The sequence below is a fragment of the Nerophis ophidion genome, linkage group LG08, assembly GCF_033978795.1.
Source record: "Nerophis ophidion isolate RoL-2023_Sa linkage group LG08, RoL_Noph_v1.0, whole genome shotgun sequence".
Classification (NCBI taxonomy): Eukaryota; Metazoa; Chordata; class Actinopteri; order Syngnathiformes; family Syngnathidae; genus Nerophis; species Nerophis ophidion.
The window spans coordinates 73,139,485-73,163,882 of NC_084618.1; the positions used below are offsets into that span (position 1 = coordinate 73,139,485).

Below are 24,398 nucleotides of genomic sequence, written 5' to 3' on the forward strand. Positions count from 1 at the left end.
ATAAATTAGATACCATTTATTACAGTATTTGCTCAAATATTGAATAATGACCTTTGCTCTAATAAACACCATTCCTTTAAACACGACATCTGTACAGCTGATTATTACTGCAGTATTCAATGAAAAATTGTTGTGGCATGAAGCGTGGAAGATGCTAATTAGAGATGTCCGATTATATCGGACTGCACATATTATCGGCCGATGAATGCTTTAAAATGTAATATTGGAAATTATCGGTATCGGTTTCAAAAAGTAAAAATGTATGATTTTTTAAAATGCCGCTGTGTACACGGACGTAGGGAGAAGTACATAGCGGCAATAAACCTTAAAGGCATTGCCTTTGCGTGTCGGCCAAGTAACATAATATCTCCCGTTTTTTACACACACAAGTGAATGCAAAGCATACTTGGTCAACAGCCATACAGGTCACACTGAGGGTGGCCGTATAAACAACTTTAACACTGTTACAAATATGCGCCACACTATGAACCCACACCAAACAAGAATGACAAACGCATTTCGGGAGGACATCCTCACCGTAACACAACATAAACAACAGAACAATTACCCAGAACACCTTGCAGCAGTAACTCTTCCGGGACGCTACATTATAGACCCCCCCCCCCCCCCCCCAACCTCAACTCCACCCACCTCAACCTCCCCATGCTCTCTCAGGGATAGCATGTCCCAACATTCCAAGCTGCTGTTTTGAGGCATGTTAAAAAAAAAATAATGCACTTTGTGACTTCAATAATACATATGGCAATGCCATGTTGACATTTTTTTCCATAACTTGAGTTGATTTATTGTGGAAAACCTTGTTACATTGTTTAATGCATCCAGCGGGGTATCACAACAAAATTAGCCATAGTGATGTGTTAATTCCACCACTGTATATGTCGGTATCGGTAATTAAGAGTTGGACAATATCGGAATATCGGATCGGCAAAAAAGCCATTATCGGACATCTCTAATGCTAATGCTAATCAACATAATTCCTTAACCCTAATAAACACCATATACCACCAACCATTATCACAGCAAGGCATAAATGTGCAACATAAGCCTCCATCATTGACACCTGACCATTAAACAATAGGTGGGGGAAATAATCGATTTTTAGATGCATCGCAATTCAGACATGGATGATTATAAAATCGATTAGTAAACGTCAATAATCGGTAATTGATGTATTTTTTGCAAATAATGTAATGAACACAGTTCTAAAATTTGGCCTCACCGAGAGATCCGACCAGTTCCTTTATTATTGGCCGCTTATGTACCAGTTTTGCACACATTTCCGTTAGTTTAATAAATGTGATAACAAATAATTAATCTGTTTCTCATTACAAATGCACTGATTTTAAAAGTTGCAAGTGATAAACGTGTATTTAGTGAAATCAACAGAAATGTAAAACTGCATCAATATACATGAAAAGATGCATCAATAATCAATTCTTAATCAAACCATAGCTCCTGAATCGTAATCGATTCCCACCTGCTGTTGACTAAATGAACACACTGTATGACTGTATTTCACCCAATGGTTACACTTTTACACACCAATAATCGACAAATGAGCGTACAAAGTCAAAATAAGAGCACTATGTTGGGTGTCACGGAGTGCTGCACAACCTTTTGTTACAGCGCTGTACAAAAAACAGCGCGTGGGCCCCAAACGTCCACACAAAAAAGACAAGCCCACAAATTGTGTGCCACACAATTTATGAGCAGATTATTTCTAACTGCACATGTGCAAAGGGGGCAGCTGGATGATAGCCTAGGCTGTGCTAAAATAGGTTGGTGAGTTACACGATGATGAACACCACTATCAATCTGGAGTGGAACCTCTTTTGGCAGACAAGTTCCATCACTAGTGACGAGCAGCGGCCATCACGTGCCCTTCCAATGCCCCGCACAGTGGATGGCATGCACACTGACTGGCGAATAGGGTTTTTAAGGAGGGGTCATTGCCCGAGAGTACTCCCCCTGGATGGGGTGACATTGTCAAGAGCTAAACAAAACAGACGGAGAATGAGAAGCAGTGGACGATTGGGTAACAGCGGAAGGTTGCCATGACACCGTGGAAGATTTACAGTCCATGTAACCCTTTGAGGCACCTCACGGGACCAAATGTGTACATTCTGCGTATTTGTTTTGATTGTCAACAGTCAGTTTGAAGGCTAACCATATGAAACTTGGCCTGAATCTATTTCATTACGATTATTTTTTTCATTTCACGATTCCCTAAATTTTGAGGTGTATAAAAAAGCAGGTATTTTGAACTATTTTGACACACTTTAATCTTGACATGTTATATATAATGTGGGTCAGAGTCGGGATTATGATATCCTTTTGAATGTGGTAAAGCACCTTGTGTTCTTTATTTGAAGTCTGCAAGAATGATAATAATAATAATAATAATACAAATAATAATACATTTTACTTATAGGGCGCCCTATACAAGGACAACGTACAAAATCAAAACAATAAAATCCAATTGGATAAAAACGACAACGACAGCAACAACAACAACAAGGATAGATAAGATATGATGATTACAGTGAATAAGCAGTCAGGAATAGGTGTGTTTTGTGTCTTGATTTGAAGTGATTCTAAGTTACGAAGGTCTGGTGATAGAGCGTTCCAAAGGTGTGGGGCAGAGCGGCTGAAAGATCAGGCACCCATGGTGGACAGAATAGTATGCAGTTGCAGTTTACATGAAGACAAAAACACAGTATGTGGATTCAGTGAAGGTTAAAAAATACTATTTCCATTTTTTTAAAGACTTAAAAACTCATCCATCAATATTAATGTTGTTATTTATTACCGTTTGATAAACATTTAACTTTGCATATCGTTTTTGGAAAATATTGCATATTTTGTGTATGCTATTATGTTGTCATACATAAAAAGAGGAATATAAATAATTAAAAATAATACATTTTAGATCCTTGGTTAGGTTAGATGCAGTAAAGGTCATATAAATATTCATTACATTAAATGTCATCTTTTAAATTAATTCTGTTTAGCTCCAGAAAATAATGTATTAAAATAAATATTTTGTTTTTAAAAATCATAATAATGCACATAAAATCAATGTTATTGATTATTGCCTTCAACTTAAATATTCAACTTTGCATTTCACTTTTAGAAAATATTTATTTTGTTTACACTGTTACATTATGATCACAAAACGGGTCACAAAAAGATAACATTAATTACAAATCAATTTTACATCCTTGGTTAGGTTGTTGAAATGTATAATAAATATTTATATACTACAATAGTGGCATCTTTTAAATACATGATCTTTATCTCCCAAAAATAATAATGTATCAAAATTAATGTCGTTATCAATAATTGACCAAGTCACTACTGTAGTAACCACATCAGAAATGTCCCATTTTGATCAAAACGAAATATCATTAATTATTGCTTTCAACTTAAATATCCTACTTTGCATCCAATTTTTAGAAAATATTGCATATTTTGTGTATGCTATTAGGGTATTTTAAATTAAAAAAAAGGAATATAAAATTTTTTAAAAATAATACATTTTATATTCATGGTTAGGTAGTTGAAAAGGTTACATGCAGTCAAAGTCAAATAAACACTCATTATATTTGTATTACTTTTAGTGCAACAGAAAGTGTCCTCTTTTAAATTATTCTGTTTGACTCCACAAAATAATAACGCATTAAAATGTATTTTTTGTTTATAAAAATCATAATAATAATGCATTAAATCAATGGTTTTATTTATTGCCTTCAACCTAAATATTCAACTTTGCATTTCACTTTTAGAACATCTTTATTCTGTTTAAACTGTTAGGTTATAATCACAAAACGGGGCACAAAAAGATAATTGATTATCCATTTTACATCCTTGGCTAGGTTGTTGAAAAGTAAAATAAATATTTATATACCACAATAGTGCCATCTTTAATATACATTCTCTTTATCTCCAAACAATAATAATGTATCAAAATTAATGTTATCAATAATTGACCAAGTCAGTTTTGTAAAAACCACATCAGAAATGTCCCATTTGATCAAGACCAAATATTATTAATTATTGCCTTCACCTTAAATATCCTACTTTGTATCTTCTTTTTGGAAAATATACTTTTACAGGGTGTACTCCACCTTCTGCCTGAATGCAGCTGAGATAGGCTAAAGCACCCCCTGCAACCCCAAGAGGGACAAGCGGTAGAAAATGAGTGGATGATTTAGTTTATACTGTCATGTTATCATCACAAAACGGGGCACAAAAATATAAAATAATTAAAATCAATCCTACATCATTGATTAGGTTGCTGAAAACATTTATATTTTACATATGTGCCATCTTTCAAATACAATCTGTTTAGCTCCGAAAAATAATAAAGCATCAAAATTAATGTTGGCAACAATTGCCCTCGTCAATGTTGTAATAACCTTATCACAAATGTCTCATTGTGAAACACATTTAGGAAAATATTATATAATACACAACAGCTTGATATAGATCATTTTCTTAAATAAACAAATGACAGACTGAATGCCTGAGCACAGTGTGCTGCTGGGCTAGGGCCTTACGTGCTTACCAACGGCGGAAGAAAAAGTAGTTCCCATCAATTGCGTTTCGTTCAGACAAGATCTCAATGATTTAGTTACTATAGACTTGTGTTCATGTTCGTGGTATACATTAGTGATACCACAGAAAAAAGCTCGGCTCTCCAAGAAGCACCACAGTGACCAACATCAAAATACAGAAACGTAGTCGGCCTATGTATTCATTAAAACAAGGCAGATATTTTATATTTTGGCCCATGTAACCTTACACAAAGTTTGAATAGCAACACTGTGTTTGAATATAAGAAAATAAAACACTGTACTTTAATCAAGTGATTAGCTCATTTTAGCTCAGGAGGAAAACCTATGCACACGCGGGTCGGACTATTAAAATCCTGGCATTAAAACTAAAAACAACTCAGATTGTTTTCTTTGTTTTACTTTGACAATAATATGGAAATATCAATGGACTTGTACCAGCTCACCCAAGTGGAGGGAGTTTGGCTGGAAAAGTTTGATCAAATTTCTAAATTACACCTTCTCAGAAGTCTCACTATGACAACTCCCCTGCCTGTTGGAGAAATTGTGGGAATTCAAATGCAAAGCACTACCATGTTTTCTGGGACTGCTCCGCCATAAAGGACTATTGGAAAGACATACAACAAGCACTACAGGATATTTTCAAACTTGAAATACCCCTTGAAAGTAAAACTTTCTTTTTTGGATATGTACATCAGGACCAGCTGAAGGAAGATAAACACTTAATGAATATCCTACTGGTGGCTTGTAAAAAGACCATTACTAGGAGATTGATATCCCAGGAGAGCCAAACTTTGAAGCAATGAATGGAAATCACAATGGACATATATCAATCAATCAATCAATCAATCAATGTTTACTTATATAGCCCTAAATCATTAAAATATATAAAATGGAGAAGATAACTGCTTTTATCAATTATAAATTGGAGACATTTACTTCATACTGGGAAAACTGGGTCAATTATGTCACGCCCCATAAGCCTGACTTTATTTTTTCGAATTAGTGATTATACTGCTAAAGAGAAAAAGGGATTACTCCATATATGCGTAGATGTATATGTGTGTGTATATACAGGGTTTCCCACACATTCATTTATTTGTGGCGGCCCGCCATGAAAGAATTACGGCCGCCCCCCCAAAAAAAAAAATTGTATATATATATTTTTTTTTTCGGCTTTTGACTCGCTCGACCGCTCATAAAAGCAATGGGACTCTGTCTGTGAATGGAACTTGTAGTTACATATTATATAAATATGTAAATATTCTATAAATATGTATATAAATATGTACATAAAGTGTTGTAATTATATTCCAAATCCGCGTTCTTCTTGGTCATCGCCGCTGCCTCCCCCCCCCCCGCCAGACCACACCACCACAAATAGATGCCAGACCTGTGGGAAACATATATAATAATAATAATAATAATAATAATAATGGATTAGATTTATATCGCGCTTTTCTATTGTTAGATACTCAAAGCGCTCACAGAGAAGTGGGAACCCATCATTCATTCACAACTGGTGGGGGTAAGCTACATCTGTAGCCACAGCTGCCCTGGGGTAGACTGACGGAAGCGTGGCTGCCAGTTTGCGCCTACGGCCCCTCCGACCACCACCAATCATTCATTCATCATTCATTCACCAGTGTGAGCGGCACCGGGGGCAAGGGTGAAGTGTCCTGCCCAAGGACACAACGGCAGCGATTTGGATGTTAATAGGTGGGAAGCGAACCTGCAACCCTCAGGTTTCTGGCACGGCAGCTCTACCCACTACGCCATGCCGCCCCATATATAAAATTACATATATAATATATATGATTACATATATAATATATATGATTACATATATTATATATATATATATAAATATATATATATACACATTTTTATTATTCATTTTATTTATGATTAATATTATTATCAATGTAATTGATTTTGTTTGTTTGTTTATTTAATTGATGTATTTGTAAATACTACTATGTTTTTTTGCTGTTTCTTTTTGGGGGGTGGGTGGTACGGTTGTGATATAAAAAAACATATTTTGACATTTAGGGCAGATATATGGTGTATGTGAATACGATGTAATGGATAGGAATTTCTGATGCTAGATGTCAATAAAAAAAAAGAAAAAAAGGAATAAAACTACAAAAAAGATACAACCATTTTTTTTTTTTCCCCCTTCTTTCCTTTCCCGAGGGGGGAAAAAAATGTCCATAAATTATGATTCAGTATATGTCAGTAAAGGCTTCCAGGTTAGTTCCCATCTCTTCATATTTGTAGTTTATATAAATCTTATTTTTTCAAGAGTCGTTACGCTCACAAGTTCTAAGTGAACTTGCACATGCTCTTCCTAAGCTGGGTGCAGCAGCATTAAGCAGGTCAAACAGTGACAGATGGAGCTTGCACATAACTAGCCTCACAGACAACAATGGCCACGCACGTCTGGCTTGGACTAGCAACTACTTGCAAGCCCATAAGATCAGAGGTCTCCAAACATTTTACACCGAGGGCCACATAGAGAAAAATTAAAGGATGGGAGGGCCACTTTTATACATGTGAAAAATACTCAAACCAAAACAATGTAGGTGAACATATGCAAACATTTGGAGAAAAGAAAACATTTACATCTTAGCTTTGTGTTATAGATAAAGCAGTAAAATAATTTATGATTTTAATAATTTCAACTGAAACACTTTTGAGTGCTTTCGTTCACTCAAACATTATCATGTCTCACAAGAAATGTGTACACTTTTTCATCATGACAGGACCCACGGAAATAACGGTAAATAGTAAATGGGTTATACTGGTATAACACCTTCCTACCTTCAAAGTACTCAAAGCGCTTTGACACAATTTCCACATTCACCCATTCACACCCTGATGGCGGGAGCTGCCATGCAAGGCCCTAACCACTAACCCATCAGGAGCAAGGGTGAAGTGAGTTGCTCGAGGACACACGGATCATGACGAAGTTGGTAGAAAGTGGGGAGTGAACCAGGAATCCTCAGGTTGCCACGCTATCCCCATTCAAAGGGACCTTAATTATGTCTTTGTTCTAATATCTTTAAAAATGTACTGCTATTTCTCTTGGAAGACAATGGCATGCTCTTTCTTTTTTTTTTGCAAATATATTTTATCAAATCATCAAAGACCTTATACAGTACGACATAGCGAATTTTCAAAGAGCTAAAATTATACACAAAGTAAACTATGATCTGCTACCAAGAAAATACAACATTTCTTCTCAAAAAAAGAGAACAAATATAATCTTAGAGAAAAATGTAATTTAAAACATTTGTATGCATGTACAACACCTAAGACCTTCAGTATATCCATCCATCCATCCATTTTTTACTGCTTATTCCCTTTGGGGTCGCGGGTGCCTAGCTCAGCTTCAATTGGGCGGAAGGCAGGGTACACCCTGGACAAGTCGCCACCTCATCGCAGGGCCAACACAGATAGACAACATTCACACTCACATTCACACATTAGGGCCAATTTAGTGTTGCCAATCAACCTATCCCCAGGTGCATGTCTTTGGAAATGGGAGGAAGCCGGAGTACCTGGGGGGGAACCCACACAGTCACGGGGAGGACATGCAAATTCCACACAGAAATATCCCGAGCCCGGGATTGAACCCTGACTACTCAGGACCTTCGTATTGTGAGCCAGACGCACTAACCCCTCTCCCACCGTGAAGCCCCCTTCAGTATATCTGTATGTGGAATTAAATTATGGAATGCATTAAGCAAAGCAATCAAACAATGCACTAATATGATCCACTTCAAGAAACTCCTCAAATTTAAAGTGTTTACAAAGTACAAAGAAAAAGAATCATGATAAACATTCTGTATTCATCTCATCCATTCATTCAATCAATCATTCTCAGAATAATCTTACTCATCTCATCAAATGAAATATAACTTACTTCACCAATAATTATTTATTTATTGTGATTACTTATGGACTATAATGTGAATAAATTGAGAGGAGGAAGTGAACAAGAGTTTGAGCAACTTTAGTAAAAGAAAAGGGGTAGGACTAAAAAAGCTCTGCACACATGTAAGAGGGATGTGTGCTATGGCTATGAGTTGTTTTTTCCCTTGGCACCTTTTTTTGTAAGAAGCGCCGGAAGTTGACAGACTCATCAGCGATCCTGTTCTGTCTTCCTGTAACGTTTGTCTGATCTTAAATGGGATTGTGCTGAAAATTTTAATTTCACCTCGGGGGATTAATAAAGTATTTCTGATTCTGATTCTTTCGAACATGTTGAAAAGAGAAACTGGAAATTGTGATTATATCATGTTGTATGCATGCATGCTCCAAAAAAACGCAAACTCAAACTATAACTCAGTAAGACTTAGACTTAGACAAACTTTAATGATCCACAAGGGAAATAGTTCCACACAGTAGCTTGGTTACAATGACGGAAAGTGTAAAGATGGAAAGGACAATGCAGGTATAAATAGACTAAATATGACGATGTAAAATACAACATATGTATGTAATGTTTACATAATATATGTACAGTATATTATATAGATAGATAGATAGATAGATAGATAGATAGATAGATAGATAGATAGATAGATAGATAGATAGATAGATAGATAGATAGATAGATAGATAGATAGATAGATAGATAGATAGATAGATAGATAGAGATAGATAGATAGATAGATAGATAGATAGATGGATAGTACTTTATTGATTCCTTCAGGAAAATTTAAATTCCAGCAGCAGTGTACAGAGTTGAGATCAATTTAAAAAGTAAAAAGTAAATAATGGGGGTATAAATGAAAAACAAAAGAGAAAAATATTACAATAAGAATAAAAAATAAAAAGCAATGATGGGAATAAAAATATAACAGTAAAATAAGAATACAACAAGAGAAACTAGGCAGTAGTGACCATGTTATGAAAAGTGATTGCACTGTTATTGTTTTGCATCCCCTGTCATCCTAGTATCCCCCACACCCCCCTCCCCAAAGAGGAGTTGTACAGTCTAATGGCGTGTGGGACAAAATAGTTTTTTAGTCTATTAGTCCTGCATATATACAGATATATAATAATATGTTATGTCTATATCATATATACAATATATATCAATTACCATGTACAATACGACAATATATGTGACAGCTGTATATGGGACAGGTGTCAGGTAATAGACAGATATTTAGACTGTTTAGAGTGAAAAGCAAATTTTATTTTCACCCGCATAAAAAACATTCTAATTTGGATTGTTTCCCTAGCTTCGAGACTCTCCCAAAGGACAGCGCAGTGAAGACACAAAAAAACTCCCTTTTTGTCTTTCATGGACACACACCTGTTGTTGTTGACTTTCGACTGCAATACATCAAGGCCGCGGAACAGAGACACACTACGTGCTTACACACACACACACACACACACACACACACACACACACACACACACACACACACACCCACAAAAATATACGCCACACATACACACCCCAAATTACCTCCCCAACCCAACGCCCTCGACGCAAATCCCATAGGGGTGATGAATGGATGGTCAGCGCCTGAGAGCTGCGGCTTACCACCATGACCTTGAACTACCTTCCCTCTGTTGCTAGATATCTCGAGAAGTATGTTGTAATATATATAAGTGCTTTGCTATGGAGGTTTTTTCCCACTCCAGACTGGGCCCCCTTAGGAGCCCAGTCTGGATTGTATTTTTTTACTCATCCTTCCCCAGCATTTACCTTTTCCCCATCTTTTACGGGGGCCCCTTATGGCGACCCATCAGCGTTCTTGTTCTGTATCATATCAAAATACATTGTTTGTTTGTCTAGTCTTGAACAGGTTTGTGCTGACAACAAAGTTTTGTTGTACTTGTGCAATGACAAATACCTATCCTATCCTATATCATCTATTGCTGAATGGCGAGGGATTATACAGCTGGATGGAGTGCGGAATGAAGGAGTTCTTAAAATCTCAAGACGCTCAGGTTGTCGACCATATTGGTGTTCAGGTCCCATTTTTGGGGGATTTAGTCCCGTTTAATTTTTCATACTTTGTTGTTGTAATTCAGGACCTGTTTAGTTTGTCTATAGCAGTGGTTATCAAATGGGGGTACGCGTACCCCTGGGGGTACTTGAAGGTATGCCAAAGGGTCCGTGAGATTTTTTTTGAATATTCTAAAAATGGCAACAATTAAAAAATTATTTATAAATATATCTATTGAAAAATAGAAACTGCCAGGTAATCGATGCTAACATGCTATTTAGGCTAGCTGTAAGTACATTTGTAGCTATATTTGCATCCAGCGTTTCCCTCCACCCACATTTAATGCCAAACAAACACTTACCAATCGACGGATTTAAGTTGATCCAGTGTCACACGATGCGAAAGTCCCGAATGTTTGGTCTGCACATTTTTTGGGCGATGCTAAGGCAGACATGGCCGAATGGCGTCAATAGCTTTTCGCTCAATAGCTTCAGTTTCTTCTTCAATTTCATTTTCGCTATCTGCCTCCACACTCCAACCATCCGTTTCAATACATGCGTAATCTGTTGAATCGCTTAAACCGCTGAAATCTGAGTCTGAATCCGAGCTAATGTCGCTATATTTTGCTGTGCTATCCGTTTGTTTGTATGGGCATCACTGGATGACGTCACAGGAAAATGGACGGTGACTTCACAGATAGCGAAAATCAGGCACTTTAAAGCCTTTTTTGGGGATATTCCGGGATGGGTACAATTTTGAAAAAAACTTTGATAAATAAAATAAGCCACTGGGAACTAATTTTTATTGGTTTTAATCCTTCTGAAACTGTGATAATGTTCCCCTTTAAAATATTTTCTTGGATTTTCAAATTTTATTTGAGTTTTGTCCATCCATCCATCCATCCATCCATCATCTTCCGCTTATCCAAGGTCGGGTCGCGGGGGCAGCAGCCTAAGCAGGGAAGCCCAGACTTCCCTCTCCCCAGCCACTTCGTCTAGCTCTTCCTGGGGGATCCCGAGGCATTCCCGGGCCAGCCGGGAGACATAGTCTTCCCAATATGTCCTGGGTCTTCCCCGTGGCCTCCTACCGGTTGGACGTGCCCTAAACACCTCCCTAGGGTGTTTAGGGCACCTCATCTGGCTCCTCTCGATGTGGAGGAGCAGGGGCTTTACTTTGAGTTCCTCCCAGATGACAGAGCTTCTCACCCTATCTCTAAGGGAGAGCCCCGCCCCCCGGCGGAGGAAACTCATTTCGGCTGCTTGTACCCGTGATCTTATCCTTTCGGTCATGACCCAAAGCTCATGACCATAGGTGAGGATGGGAACGTAGATCGACCGGTAAATTGAGAGCTTTTCCTTTTGGCTCAGCTCCTTCTTCACCACAACGGATCGATACAACGTCCGCAGTACTGAAGACGCCGCACCTATCCGCCTGTCGATCTCACGATCCACTCTTCCCCTACTCGTGAACAAGACTCCTAGGTACTTGAACTCCTCCACTTGGGGCAGGGTCTCCTCCCCAACCCGTAGATGGCACTCCATGGACTCGGACTTGGAGGTGCTGATTCACACTCTGCTGCGAACCGATCCAGCTCCAGCTGAAGATCCCGGCCAGATGAAGCCATCAGGAACACATCATCTGCAAAAAGCAGAGACCTAATCCCGCGGCCACCAAACCGGAACCCCCTAACGCCTTGACTGCGCCTAGAAATTCTGTCCATAAAAGTTATGAACAGAATCGGTGACAAAGGACAGCCTTGGCGGAGTCCAACCCTCACTGGAAACATGTTCGACTTACTGCCGGCAATGCGGACTAAGCTCTGACACTGTACTTACAGGGAGCGGACCGCCACAATAGGACAGTCCGGTACCCCATACTCTCTGAGCACGGTTGAATGCCTTCTCCAAGTCCACAAAGCACATGTAGACTGGTTGAGCAAACTCCCATGCATCCTCAAAAACCCTGCCGAGAGTATAGAGCTGGTCCACAGTTCCACGACCAGGACGAAAAACCACGCTGTTCCTCCTGAATCCGAGGTTCGACTATCCGGCGTAGCCTCCTCTCCAGTACACCTGATTAAACCTTACCAGGAAGGCTGAGGAGTGTGATCCCACGATAGTTGGAACACAACCTCCGGTCCCCCTTCTTAAAGAGAGGGACCACCACGGGCGGCATAGCTCGGTTGGTAGAGTGGGCGTGCCAGCAACTTGAGGGTTGCAGCTTCGATTCCCGCTTCCGCCATCCTAGTCATTTCCGTTGTGTCCTTGGGCAAGACACTTTACCCACCTGCTCCCAGCGCCACCCACACTGGTTTAAATGTAACTCAGATATTGGGTTTCACTATCTAAAGCGCTTTGGGTCACTAGAGAAAAGCGCTATATAAATATATTTCACATTTCACACCCCGGTCAGCCAATCCAGAGGTACCGCCCCCGATGTCCACACAATGCTGCAGAGTCTTGTGTTTTGTCTCTCTTAGAATTAAAAATGTGGAGCAAAGCGAAACCAGCTTGCTAGTAAATAAATACAATTTAAAAAAATAAGAGGCAGCTCACTGGTAAGTGCTGCTATTTGAGCTATTTTTAGAACAGGCCAGCGAGCGACTAGTCTGGTCCTTACGGGCGACCTGGTGCCCGCGGGCACCGCGTTGGTGACCCCTGGTCTATAGAATGTGTGGCGGGCCAATAAAAGCCGAGCTGCGGGTCACAAATGGCCCCCGGGCCGCACTTTGGACACCCCTGCTAAATAGTATTGTATTATTATTATTATTAATCACAGCATACCGGCTCATGCGTCACTGGGTGCTTATTCCTTGTCATGTCCACAGCGTTAAAACCACCCGAAACGTTTTAGCCGCAGTAAATGTGGCCTTTGTCGCCTTTGAAAGGCTATTTTTAATGTCAGCCTATGAAGATAACAGCCAGCCAACGTCACGACCAGGATGCAAGCTATTGCTAAGCTACGCTAGCTTGTTTCCATGACAATGGCCAGCCGAGGGGAGGAGAGGAATGTCTTACCTTCAACGCTGCCTGAAGCGCGCTCTCACTCGTCATGAAACGGGAAATAAAAAGAGGATAAGTGGGCGGTGTGGTGTCGGCAAGCCTGGTCGTGGGATGTTTTGGTCATGCTAGCTTAACGCCGCTCCGACTGCGGCTGGCCGGCGACATGCTGCTGCTGCGGCGGCGACTAGCTTGACATTCATTGGCTCAAGGTTGGAGGCTCCTCGTTAGAACAGCGCTCAAAGACGGCGCCGTCTGATTGGCCGAGCCCCGAGGCGCCGGCCAATCAGGTCGCGGTGGCTGATGAATATTATAATGAGATACTACACGGCGCTGTCGTGCCGTTCATTCATGCGGCGGGTCTTTTTCTACGGGTGCCTTTAAAACTGCACTGTCGTCACGCAAAGGTGACGCAGTACTGCGCCCCTCAGGTCGGAGCGGACACCTGCATCATCACCCAGTGACGTGCGGTCGGGGCCTCACCTTGCCACCAGGAGACGGGGAAAAGGGCTCAACTCAACCATGACATGTCCTAAAACGAAGTACTAAAAAAATAATAAAACCGTTTTTTTTTATTTATCTTTTGGTGTACGCTTTCTATGTGATTTTGGTGTGTTTTTTGTATATTAGGATCATTTTTATTATGGTATATTTTCTAATTGCTGATGCATTTTAATTGATTTTTAAACATGCGCCAGAAAAGAACCTGTTTTGTATACTGTTGATGTGCTTCAATGCACAGTAGGGTATAAATGCGTTCCTGTATAGTATTTATTCAACAACGATCATGTGGTGACATCAATTATGGTATTTTGAGAGATAATCATTGAAGTCAGAGATCACTGAAGGCTTAGGTGGGAAACGCACGACCCGCTACTGATTATATATATATATATATATATATATATATATGTATATATATATATATATATATATATATATATATATATATGTATATATCCATACATTTTCTACCGCTTATTCCCTTTTGGGGTCGCGGGGGGCGCTGGCGCCTATCTCAGCTACAATTGAGCGGAAGGCGGGGTACACCCTGGACAAGTCGCCACCTCATCGCAGGGCCAACACAGATAGACAGACAACATTCACACTCACATTCACACACTAGGGCCAATTTAGTGTTGCCAATCAACCTATCCCCAGGTGCATGTCTTTGGAAGTGGGAGGAAGCCGGAGTACCCGGAGGGAACCCACGCATATATATATATATATATATATATATATATATATATATATATATATATATATATATGGATCGGTTCGCAGCCGAGGGTGAAGCGACCGGAATGAGAATCAGCACCTCCAAGTCCGAGTCCATGGTTCTCGCCCGGAAAAGGGTGGAATGCCATCTCCGGGTTGGGGAAGTGGAGAAGTTCAAGTACCTAGGAGTCTTGTTCACGAGTGGGGGAAGAGTGGATCGTGAGATCGACAGGCGGATCGGTGCGGCGTCTTCAGTAATGCGGACGTTGTACCGATCCGTTGTGGTGAAGAAGGAACTGAGCCGGAAGGCAAAGCTCTCAATTTACCGGTCGATCTACGTTCCCATCCTCACCTATGGTCATGAGCTTTGGGTCATGACCGAAAGGATAAGATCACGGGTACAAGCGGCCGAAATGAGTTTCCTCTGCCGTGTGGCGGGGCTCTCCCTTAGAGATAGGGTAAGAAGCTCTGTCATCCAGGAGGAGCTCAAAGTAAAGCCGCTGCTCCTCCACATCGAGAGGAGCCAGATGAGGTGGTTCGGGCATCTGGTCAGGATGCCACCCGAACGCCTCCCTAGGGAGGTGTTTAGGGCACGTCCGACCGGTGGGAGGCCACGGGGAAGACCCAGGATACGTTGGGAAGACTATGTCTCCCGGCTGGCCTGGGAACGCCTCGGGATCCCCCGGGAAGAGCTAGACGAAGTGGCTGGGGAGAGGGAAGTCTGGGCTTCCCTGCTTAGGCTGCTGCCCCCGCACCCCGACCTCGGATAAGCGGAAGAAGATGGATGGATGGATGGATGAATGAATTACTCCCTCCTTTTTTTCTGTTATTCTAATGTGCAACCTAATAAACAGTGATTAGAGCTGCACATATGAATTGAAGTGAAAAAAAAACAACTCCAAAAGTATCTATGCCTCACCTGGTGTTTACTTTACTGGCATCAACAGAAACAAACCTGTTTTGAAAATATTAACACTTGTCTACATCCATCCAACCATTTCTTACCGCTTTTTCTCTTTGGAGTCGCCGGTGCCTATCTCAGCTATAATCAGGCGGAAGGCCGGGTACACCCTGGACAGGTCGCCATCTCAACGCAGGGACACTTGTCTACACACAAACTAAAATGCTTAAGTTTATGGTTAGTGTTATATCTTATATATAATTGTTATATCCCATCCTCGTCGCACAAATTTCACCACACCTAGTGTGTGTGTGACAATCTTTGGTACTTTTAACTTTAAATAAGATGTTATATATCCAAAAGGAATGCCAGCCAAACAACAAGTGCTTCCTCTAATGGCCCATGTAATAAGTGTCATTATCTCTCAAGGGAGCCAACAATAATGTGTACATACATAAGAAGGTTAATAAAAAATTACATACGATACCACAGTTTGTATTTTATTAGATGCACTGAATAGAAGATTGATCTATTATTACGCAATATTTATTATTCTCTTTGTATGTTAAAAATAATGGTTGATTAGCTCTTCTATTCTAAATAAAAAACTGTATATTTTTGTACTTTTTTGCTTTTAAATAGAGCCTTTTATATTATTATTTTTAGAATGCGTATGCAATCATGGATATAAATAAACATTGATTGATTGATATGACTATTTTGCTGAATCTGTCATAGACGCTATTAAGAAGAATTGTGTACCTGCAGACAAAAGATTCCCGACACTACAGCACGGTCTCTACTGGTGAAGAAAATACCTACATTAAAATGGAGCGTACCATTTGTCATTTGATATAATGGTAGCGACTCCGAGATCTTTTATTTTACATAAAATAATGGATATTTTGTAATTTTTTTTTTTTGCTTTTAAATAAGGCTTTTTAAACATTTTTTAGAATGTTTATGCAATCATGAATATCACTTTATGTTGCTAATTCTAAAAGCATTGTGCACCTGCAGACAAAAGATTTCCGACACTAAAGCGCGCTCTCTACTGGTGAAGAAAATAACTACAGTAAAATGGAGCGTACCATTTGACCCAGTCTTGAGGGGATGTTGGAAACAATAATACTGTTTTTAACACCATAACATTGGACACTTTTTTGGGAATACTTAATTATGTAAACATTTAGATAAAAGTGTACACATTTAGACTTTATATGATGTTATTTCCTGATGTGACAATGGCGCAGACGTCGATGGCTATAATGGTAGCGACTCCGAGATCTTACACTCTACATAAAAAAACTGGATATTTTTGTAGTTGTTCTGCTTTTAAATAAGTATCTTTTCCCCCAAATTTAGAATGTGTACGCAATCATGAATATCACTTTATGTTACTAATTCTAAAATAATTGTGTACCTGCAGACAAAAGATTCCGGAGATTACAGCGCGCTCTCTACTGGTGAGGAAAATAACTACATTCAAATGGAGCGTACCATTTGTCATTTGATATAATGGTAGCGACTCCGAGATCTTATATTCTACATAAAAAACTGGATATTTATGTATTTTTTTGCTTTTAAATAAGGCTTTTCAAAAACATTTTAGAATGTGTATGCAATCATGAATATCACTTTATGTTGCTAATTTTAAAAGAATTGTGCACCTGCAGACAAAAGATTCCCGACACTACAGCGCGACCTCTACTGGTGAAGAAAATAACTACATTAAAATGGAGCGTACCATTTCCCCCCCAGTCTTGAGGGGATGTTGAAAACAGTACTACTTTTTTTAACACCATAACATTTGACATGTTTACTGGAATACTCAATTATGTAAACATTCAGATAAAATTGTACACATTCTGACTTTATATGTTATTTTTAGATGTGACCATTGAGTAGACGTCGATGGCAATAATGGTAGCGACCCCGCTGATCTACTTCCGCCCTCTACGTCAAGCTAAAGGCAGCTATGAGGTAAGTTTGGTGTTAAATATTCAAATGTGGTCTGTTTATAAAGTCTAAAGGTTTATGTCGCCATTAACTGAATTGTTAAAGACCTTAGTGAAGGTGGCACTTTAGTCTTGATGTGAATTAAAGCGAGGATTTGGCCAAATTGCGCGTTGCTGGTTAGCCAGCTCGCAGCAACTTCAAAGACATGTCACAACATTGCCCCAACTTTTCTGTTTTGTACACATTGCCATGCACTTACTTCTAATGCAAATTACTTATTGTTTCCTAGATCAACATTGTGACCATTATACACATTAAAAAGGGTCAATGTTTTGAGTTAGTTGCATACAAGCCATGCTGTAATTTTAAACATTTTGAGCAGGGGTTCTTAACTTTTCCACTACTGAGGGTCCCGGGGACCACTCAAATATTAAAGGCCTACTGAAATGAGATATTCTTATTTAAACGGGGATAGCAGGTCCATTTTATGTGTCATACTTCGTCATTTTGCGATATTGCCATATTTTTGCTGAAAGGATTTAGTAGAGAACATCGACGATAAAGTTTGCAACTAGTGGTCGCTAATAAAAAAGCCTTGCCTTTATCGGAAGTAGGAGACGATGTGTGCGTGACGTCACGGGTTGTAGGGCTCTTCACATCCTCACATTGTTTATAATCACAGCCTCCAGCAGCAAGAGCAATTCGGACTGAGAAAGCAACAATTTCCCCATTAATTTGAGCGAGTGTGAAAGATTCGTGGATGAGGAAATTTAGAGTGAAGGATTAGAAAAAAAAAAGGCGATTGCAGTGGGAGCGATTCAGATGTTATTACACACATTTACTAGGATTATTCTGGAAAATCCCTTATCTGCCTATAGTGTTACTAGTGTTTTAGTGAGATTAAATAGTACCTGAAAGTACATATGATCGATGATCGTGATAAATTTCAGGTTGATCACAATAATGATATCAGTCTATTACCTGACACCTATGTTAGCTACTTCTCTTTGTTTATAATGTCTATTTTCTGCTGGATCTACTCTCTATTTTATGCTGTAGCTGTTACATATACTGTATTGTACATGGTAATTGTTACATATCAGTGTATATAACACTGTATATTATTTTATATTATGTAAATATTACATATGTTGTATTTTATATTGCTACTACGGTACCCTTTTAGTCTATTTTATACCTGCATTGTCCTTTCAATCCTTACACTTTCCATCCTTTGTAACTGAGCTACTGTGTGGAACAATTTCTCTCGTGGATCATTAAAGTTTGTTTAAGTCAGAGTCTAATAATAACCTGTGAAGATTAACGTGATCAAACTTGGCAGGAATATCCGTTACAACAGCCAACCAGAGTCCGGAAAAGACAAAAACACAATCGTAGATAAGAACAGAATGACCCAACTTGGAGATAAACACGCAGCTGAGAGCAGCTAAATTAATGTTTGCCGTCACTTTGAGTTATTTAAGGTTCAGTGATTACCGCGTTTACATAATCGCGCAATAGTCAAATGTGGAAAATCACAAAAACTGATGCCATTTGATGGAAATGTCATCATAAAGACAAGGTTAAGAACGTTGTGTCTGTGAACTGAGCACTTCAAACATGGAAGCCCTGCACCCTTCTCAGGCCTGCTTTCTGGCACTCATACTTCGAAACAGCCACATCAAACACGCGGGTGTGAAAAAGCTCCAAAACGAACTCAAACACAGAACCAAACAGCGCCTTAATGGCTTCTACATGTCAGGTGCTATCCTTTTTTTGTCCATTTTAATGACATTTGTCATCTAAAAGCTGTGTGAAAAACTATTATTACTTATTTATTAGTATTGCTACTGCTAATTGCTCACCGAATCAAAAAAAAAATCTAACTTGGTAAGTTGATAACTTTACAGTTTCTAATAATACTAAACGGAATTTGGCTGCCATGGTTCTAACAATAACTCAGACCTTTGTGTGCTTTCTTTCACGTGAAAGCATGTAAACTTAAAGTATTTGTTGGTACAGTTTTATCTTAGTGTGTTTTATTTAATTAGCTTAATTTACTCAGTGTGTCATCATGCTGAACTAATTTCTCGTTTCAGTCTTTTAGCACAGATGCTATGAAACTGGGGGGGTTAAAAAAAAAAAGGTAATATTGGGGCTGCAACGATTAAATCGATTATTTCAGTTGGGGAAAAAAAACATTGGTTTATATTCTGTTGATATGATAAATCGTTTGAGTGTAACTACCAGTATTACAAATTGATAAAACCTGAGCCGCATGGAGTTCTGGGAACTTTAAAATATCTGGACGTAGATTTTGCACAGCCACTTAAATGGAGCGCACATAGTATCCCGTGATCGGTAGCTGTGTCCCAATTTAGGGTCTGCATCCTTCGAAAGGCAAATTTGAAGGCCACTTACGTCACAACTCATTAAAATTGGAAAACTCCTCCAAATGCAGCCGACGAATGCGCCCTCCTTTTCCCTGTATTTCAAAGGATGCACCGCGACTATCCTTCATGGCCGCCCATATCCCAAGATGCTTTGCGCGCCTTTGTTTAACCCAGATATTTTTGACGATGGCGACAAAAGCAAGCAGCGGCACCGGCAGCGAATACACTTTCATTTGTAACCCATATAACAACGGGTGAGGCATCCTTCGGCGCTGCCTCCGAAGGTCCAGCCTTCTGAGGCTGGGTAGGCCAAGTCCTCCGAAGGATGCAGACCCTGAATTGGGATACAGCTCGTATTGGCGAGATAAGAAAGAAATATTTTTTTTTAAATGTATGCACACATTTTAAAAATGCTATTCCAATGTTGATGTGCATTTATTAGGAAAAAAGAATAAAAGTTATGGCAAGCCAAAAAATAAGTATCAAGGCTAAAATAGTGTGATCAGATTATTAATCAAATAAAATACTTGATAGCTCCACTCTTACTTTGTGTTAATCAAAATTGGATGATATGAAAAATAAAATCATGATATCGCCCAGCCCTACATCAGATGTATGGAAAAATTACCTTCAAAGCCAGGCGAGACCTCGGGCAGATGGTTTACTCTGTAGACACAAAATAATCATGTATCGCATTGTTTTTTTTCTCCACCAAAAGAAAACAGAATATAAAATTGACTGGGGGCCAGGTCTGTGTAGGCCATGATGTGCGTTTGTGTCAGTTGGCCACTTGGCGTCATGGCAGTGTTGGCTTACCCCCGCCCTTTTTCTCTCTGCAACCAAACTGGCTGTACTGCTGTGAATGACTGATGACAAGATTTTTTTGTCCGCCAATAGCGAGAAGGTGTAATTTTCTTTGACGCCCTACACCAAATGCGTTTCCAGAATTACAGACTCATGTTCAATCGTAGTGTTTATAAGGTGGGTTTTGTCTGACTGATTTACACCATTTCAAGACTTGTATGCAGTTTAAAGCCTGCACTTTTGACGCCAGTTAAACCGAAGCGTTTGTATCCACACAGACCTTGTGTACGAGGCTGTGCACTCCTAAAAGTTAAGCTTTTAATGCATTCACTATGTTTGGATCACATTAATGCCCGCTGAGGTGTAATTGCAAGTAATGACGTCCCATTTTAAACCTGTTTACCCAGTATTCTCAGGCTGCAGAAGCGCCTGGCTGCCAGCGTCTTGTCCTGTGGCAAAAAGAAGGTGTGGTTGGATCCCAACGAGACCAATGAGATTGCTAATGCCAACTCCCGTACGTTTATTGCCGTACAGCCGAAGTGCAGTTACTATGTCGCCATTTAATCACAGACTTTGCCCAATATTTGTTTGACAGGCCAGCAGGTCCGCAAGCTGGTGAAGGATGGCTTGATCATCAGGAAACCGGTGACGGTGCATTCCCGCGCTCGCTGCCGCAAAAACACGCTGGCACGCCGCAAGGGTCGTCACATGGGCTATGGTGGGTGGCTTTGCTTGATTGCTTTTAATGGGGGGGATTTTGCCAATTATTCACAATCCTAATGAGACAAGAAGATGTTTTTTTAATTTGCAATCTAACGAGTAAATAAATGCATGAGTCAGCTAACAATTGAGGTAATGGGATTTGCTCTTTTACACCTATAAAGCGCTCTAAAAACATCCCAAAAACTCCATACGCATTTTATATAGATGTTATATGTAAGTATATATGTAATCTAGTTACAGGCACATTCATAATAACATAACCCTATTTTGGTCATTTTAAGCATACAGCTGTGGCTTATTTTTACAGAGGCTTCACATCATTCACTTTTACCTTCAACAACAACACATCTACTAATCATGGCTGACTTCATGAGCGCCAACGAGGAGTGTTTTGGGACACAAGATGATCCAGAACTAGGGGTGTAACGGTACGTGTATTTGTTTTGAACCGTTTCGGTACAGGGGTTTCGGTTCGGTACGAGGGTGTATCGAACGAGTTTGTAAACTAAAGTCTAAACAAGCTGCTCTGCTTTCTTCCTCTGTCTGAGCAGTGAGCACCCAGCATTGCCCCGCCCACACAACCATCTGATTGGTTACATACAAAGCCAATCAGCAGTGCGTATTCAGAGCGATGTAACAGCCAATCAGCAGTGCGTATTCAGAGCGATGTAACAGCCAATCAGCAGGGCGTATTCAGAGCATAGAGTCAGTGCTCCGGTGTCGAGATGAGCAGATATGTGTTTAGCAGGTGAGCAGCTGACATCGTACACTCCCCAAATTATAAAAAACACTTCCCAGTCACAACTATTACAAACATCACTATTAGCCCGTTGACCTTCTAGAAACTTCAACTGCAGCTCAGCTCTCTCATAGTTCTGGGTTGAGGTCAGGCTAATTAGCTTTCAGCGTTACGTTAGCTCATTTTTCTATGTGTGTGTGTGCGTATGTGTGTGTGTGTATAGTAAAAGTCAACTACAGGCTTCCCAAATGCTGTAATAAATTAAGCATGATGAGTTGACTTGTAACTGTTTATAATGTTGCACTTTTTATATGTAGAAGAAAGGTTTTGTCATTTTATTTAATCAAAGCAACAATTTGAGGCAGTTTAATGTGGATTAACGTGGGTAGAATTATTATAGTGTTCCCAATGTTAAAAGGATAAAGCCATTGTTTACAAATTTGGTAAATAAATAACCAAAAAATGTCTATTTTGTTGTTTTCTTACTGAACCGAAAACAAACCGAACCGTGATCTGTAAACCGAGGTACGTACGGAACCAAAATTTTTGTGTACCGTTACACCCCTATCCAGAACCTTATCTTTTTGAGCCTGAACATGAGGAGGATGAGCTACAAGTTTTAGAACCTGAGTGATGAGCAGATCCAGCAAGTAGCAGTATTGTTAAACAAGGATTACGCACTACGAACATAAACAAAATCACTTACTGTACAATGTCTACTCTGATTGAGATGCTGACTGATGGGATATGCATACGTTTCCGATGATATTAAAAATGAATCATAATCCATAATAAAACCTTTTTTTTTTTTTAAGTTGGTGCAAACAAGCGTATTTCCGTGTCTGTCTCCTGGTCTAAGTTGAATGTCAAAATTGACCAACTTCTCAGTTTATGGCAACATCCTTCCACTATACAAGTGAGAGGCATGATTTATAAATTAAATGAACTTTTACCAACTCAAAAGCGATGCTTTCAGCTCTGCATGTTAAGAGCAGGATAGTTGACTATGATCACAATGCCCCTAAAAGTAGCTCATTGACTTTAGCGCTTATAAAGATATCGCTGACACTTGTAGTATTGATGGTGGTTTTTAGAGGGCTTCAACAGACTAACCCCATATCTGCATTGTTAGCCACCTCGTACTTGCTGTATATTACAATTTAGAATGCATAAAAAAAGAAAGACATACGTGTTCTTGTTTTACATAGGGATTGTGAATGATGAGCAAAATTCCAAAAAAGTGCAGATACCCTTTTAATATACAGAAAACCCCCAGAAGTCTACTTTTTTGACACTTCCTCACACTGCAGGTAAGCGGAAGGGTACCGCCAACGCCCGTATGCCAGAGAAGCTGATTTGGATGCGGCGCATGAGGATCCTGCGGCGTCTCCTCCGCCGCTACAGGGAGTCGAAGAAGATCGACAGGCACATGTACCACAGTCTGTACCTGAAGGCCAAGGGTAACGTGTTCAAGAACAAGCGCATCATCATGGAGCACATCCACAAGCTGAAGGCGGACAAGGCTCGCAAGAAGCTTCTGTCGTAAGTCATTCACATCCGTCCTATTCCTGGTAAAAACTCCATTTAGGAACCCTGGCACTCGTTAACTGTTTTTGCTGCGTTGTGATCATCCAGTGACCAGGCTGAGGCTCGCCGTACAAAGACGAAGGAGGCTCGCAAACGCAGAGAAGAGCGTCTGCAGGCCAAGAAGGAGGAGATGATCAAGAACTTGTCCAAGGAGGAAGCAGCTGCCAAGTAGTAACGCCTCCAAAAAAAACTTTTCAAAGCTTTTTTTTTATTAATAAATTAGATAAATATTACTGGATTTTGTTCTTATTTGATCATGTATTAGATTGAAGTCTGTCAGTATTCAGAGCATCCTTGAAAAGTCTTAATTTTTCCAAGTATCCCAGAATGACACGCAATGTGTCCGCCCCGAGATCGGTAGGTCGTGAGTTCAAACCCCGGCCGAGTCATACCAAAGACTATAAAAATGTGAGCCATTACATCCATGCTTGGCACTCAGCATCTAGGCTTGGAATTGGGGGTCAAATCACCAAAAATGATTCCCGAGCGTGGCCACGGCTGCTGC

At 39.8% G+C, this 24,398-nt stretch overlaps 2 protein-coding genes and 1 long non-coding RNA gene across 5 annotated transcripts in view; 2 read left to right on the forward strand and 1 right to left on the reverse strand.

The window, feature by feature from the left end:
* Positions 1 to 20,807, reverse strand: part of gpam (glycerol-3-phosphate acyltransferase, mitochondrial) — a 51,205-nt gene extending 30,398 nt beyond the window's left edge. For 2 of the 3 annotated variants that reach the window (XM_061909676.1, XM_061909674.1), the window contains exon 1: positions 13,588 to 13,778. The gene's annotated coding sequence lies outside the window, so the exon portion shown is untranslated. Of the gene's footprint in view, positions 1 to 13,587; positions 13,779 to 20,668 lie in introns of those variants that run through there. The other variant, XM_061909675.1, reaches the window with a different exon arrangement.
* Positions 17,555 to 24,126, forward strand: LOC133558364 (large ribosomal subunit protein eL19-like). Its single transcript, XM_061909684.1, has 5 exons — positions 17,555 to 17,671; positions 21,252 to 21,358; positions 21,440 to 21,562; positions 23,617 to 23,848; positions 23,942 to 24,126. The coding sequence occupies exons 1-5, from the start codon at positions 17,667 to 17,669 to the stop codon at positions 24,063 to 24,065; spliced, it is 591 nt and encodes a 196-aa protein (XP_061765668.1). The 5' UTR covers positions 17,555 to 17,666; the 3' UTR covers positions 24,066 to 24,126.
* LOC133558365 (uncharacterized) lies at positions 21,574 to 23,610 on the forward strand. Its single transcript, XR_009807935.1, has 3 exons — positions 21,574 to 21,780; positions 21,875 to 21,995; positions 22,119 to 23,610. It is a non-coding gene; the product is annotated as an uncharacterized LOC133558365 (long non-coding RNA).
* Positions 24,127 to 24,398: the final 272 nt, after the last annotated feature.

What these genes read in the sequence shown, in the direction of transcription:
- LOC133558364 (XM_061909684.1), top strand. An exon ending in GGGTCGTCACATGGGCTATG is followed by an intron (nt 21,563 to 23,616) that starts GTGGGTGGCTTT and finishes CTCACACTGCAG; the next exon opens with GTAAGCGGAAGGGTACCGCC. An exon ending in GCTCGCAAGAAGCTTCTGTC is followed by an intron (nt 23,849 to 23,941) that starts GTAAGTCATTCA and finishes GTGATCATCCAG; the next exon opens with TGACCAGGCTGAGGCTCGCC.